The following is an 875-nucleotide window of genomic DNA, read 5'->3' on the forward strand; positions in this document are numbered from 1 at the left end:
ACCCCACCTACTCAGACATGATCGCGGCGGCCATCCGGGCCGAGAAGAGCCGCAGCGGCTCCTCCCCCCCGGCCATCCAGAAGTACGTGAAGAGCCACTACAAGGTGGGCCAGCACGCCGACGCCCAGGTCAAGCTCTCCATTCGGCGCCTGCTCGCCGCCGGCATCCTCAAGCAGACCAAAGGGGTCGGCGCCTCCGGCTCTTTCCGCCTGGCCAAGACGGACAAGGCGAAGAAGTCCCCGGCCAGGAAGAGGAAGAAGGCGGCCAGGAAATCCACGTCGCCCCGGAAAGCGGCTAGGCCCAGGAAAGCCAAGTCGCCGGCAAAGAAGCCCAAGTCTGCCGCCAGCAGAGCTAGGAAGAAGTCAAGGGCCAGCCCGAAGAAAGCCAAGACGACAAAGACTTTTAAGGTCAAGTCGCTGAAGGCGTCCAAGCCCAAGAAGGCAAAGCGGTCAAAACCCAAAGCCAGTTCCAGTGCCCGGAAATCACCCAAGAAGAAGTGAGAAGTCTAGAGGTGTTTTGGTACTCTCCCCGTTGGTTTCTGTAAATAGCTTTTGCCTTTATTTTTACCCCTTTCTATTGCATTTTATAAAGAATTGATCTATTCCTGTCTGGAAATAGCTAAAACAAGGCAGTTAATGAAAGAAAAAAGGAACACCTTTGGTATGGAGAGTTCCCATTTTTAAGAGTTACTGGTCTGGGGTTTTATTTCGATGTCTCAGAAATTTCTTGTGTGTGTCTTGTTTTTTTTTAACGCTGGGCTGCTTGTTGTGTGTTGGGAATGATGGTGACTCCATGTGTCTGTTGAGGCCGTACAGGATTTCAATTCCTGATCCTTCCCCAGCTCCCGGGAGGTTGTGTGTTTGCTGGGGCTGGGC

General features: G+C 53.4%; 1 protein-coding gene across 1 annotated transcript; it reads left to right on the plus strand.

The window, feature by feature from the left end:
• Positions 1–2: 2 nt before the first annotated feature.
• On the plus strand, positions 3–689 carry LOC103924185 (histone H5; the record flags this gene model as incomplete). The annotated part of the gene is made up of 1 exon (XM_009332666.1): positions 3–689. A coding segment is annotated over one exon (498 nt), but the record flags the coding sequence as incomplete, so codon positions are not given.
• Between the last annotated feature and the right edge of the window lie 186 nt (positions 690–875).

Source organism: Pygoscelis adeliae, unplaced genomic scaffold, assembly GCF_000699105.1.
Source record: "Pygoscelis adeliae isolate BGI_AS28 unplaced genomic scaffold, ASM69910v1 Scaffold399, whole genome shotgun sequence".
NCBI classification, from domain to species: Eukaryota; Metazoa; Chordata; class Aves; order Sphenisciformes; family Spheniscidae; genus Pygoscelis; species Pygoscelis adeliae.